Source organism: Egretta garzetta, unplaced genomic scaffold (assembly GCF_000687185.1).
Source record: "Egretta garzetta isolate BGI_Z169 unplaced genomic scaffold, ASM68718v1 scaffold175, whole genome shotgun sequence".
Lineage (NCBI taxonomy): Eukaryota > Metazoa > Chordata > Aves > Pelecaniformes > Ardeidae > Egretta > Egretta garzetta.
Window position 1 is genome coordinate 95,395 of NW_009259860.1, and position 606 is coordinate 96,000.

At 59.9% G+C, this 606-nt stretch overlaps 1 protein-coding gene across 1 annotated transcript in view; it reads left to right on the forward strand.

Annotated features, from left to right (window-relative positions):
- The first annotated feature begins 329 nt into the window (after nt 1-329).
- MLLT3 (MLLT3 super elongation complex subunit) overlaps nt 330-606 on the forward strand; it is a 133,638-nt gene continuing 133,361 nt past the window's right edge. Inside the window, exon 1 of the mRNA XM_035895577.1 lies at nt 330-434. Coding sequence (XP_035751470.1) covers nt 330-434 — 105 coding nt within the window. The remainder of the gene's footprint in view (nt 435-606) is intronic.

Genomic DNA, 606 nt, shown 5'->3' on the forward strand with positions numbered 1-606 from the left:
ATAGCTGTCGAAACACCCATCTCACGGGTACCGCCACTGGGGCGCCGCGCAGCAAATCCCCTCCAGCCCCGCACTGGCCCGTTCTGTGGCATCACGAGTCCGCGCCTCGCCTCGTGGAGCACGGGAGGGATACGGACGTCGTCGAGGTGCTAACTCTCGTTTTGAAGTAAGGTCAGCCGGTTGGCGGTAGAATGTGGCCACCCGGGCACATTTCTGGCTCATATTCAGCCGCCTGTGAACCAGTACGTGCCTTTGAAGGAGCTACTGAATTATGCCGGAATTTCGGTCATGTGCGTTCCTCGTTCCGCAGTGAAGAGAGAGAAGCCGGGATGGGGGCCCGGCCGGGCTCCGGGGGGGGTCAGCCGAGGACATTCGCTGCAGGGCTCCCCGCGCCCCCTCCTGGTCGAATGCGGAAGGGCCGGGGCGGGTGTCGGGTTCCTGCGTTCGGGCATCGCCCTCGGAACGGGCTTGCCCTCTGGCCGTCGAATCGTTGAGTTGTAATTGTCGTCAGAGAGATTATCAAAAACAGAGACAAAAACAGCTTTCCGTGCGGCAAAAAAAAGTTACGACGGGCAGTTTTGGACAATTTTATGGCTGGGGGGAAAA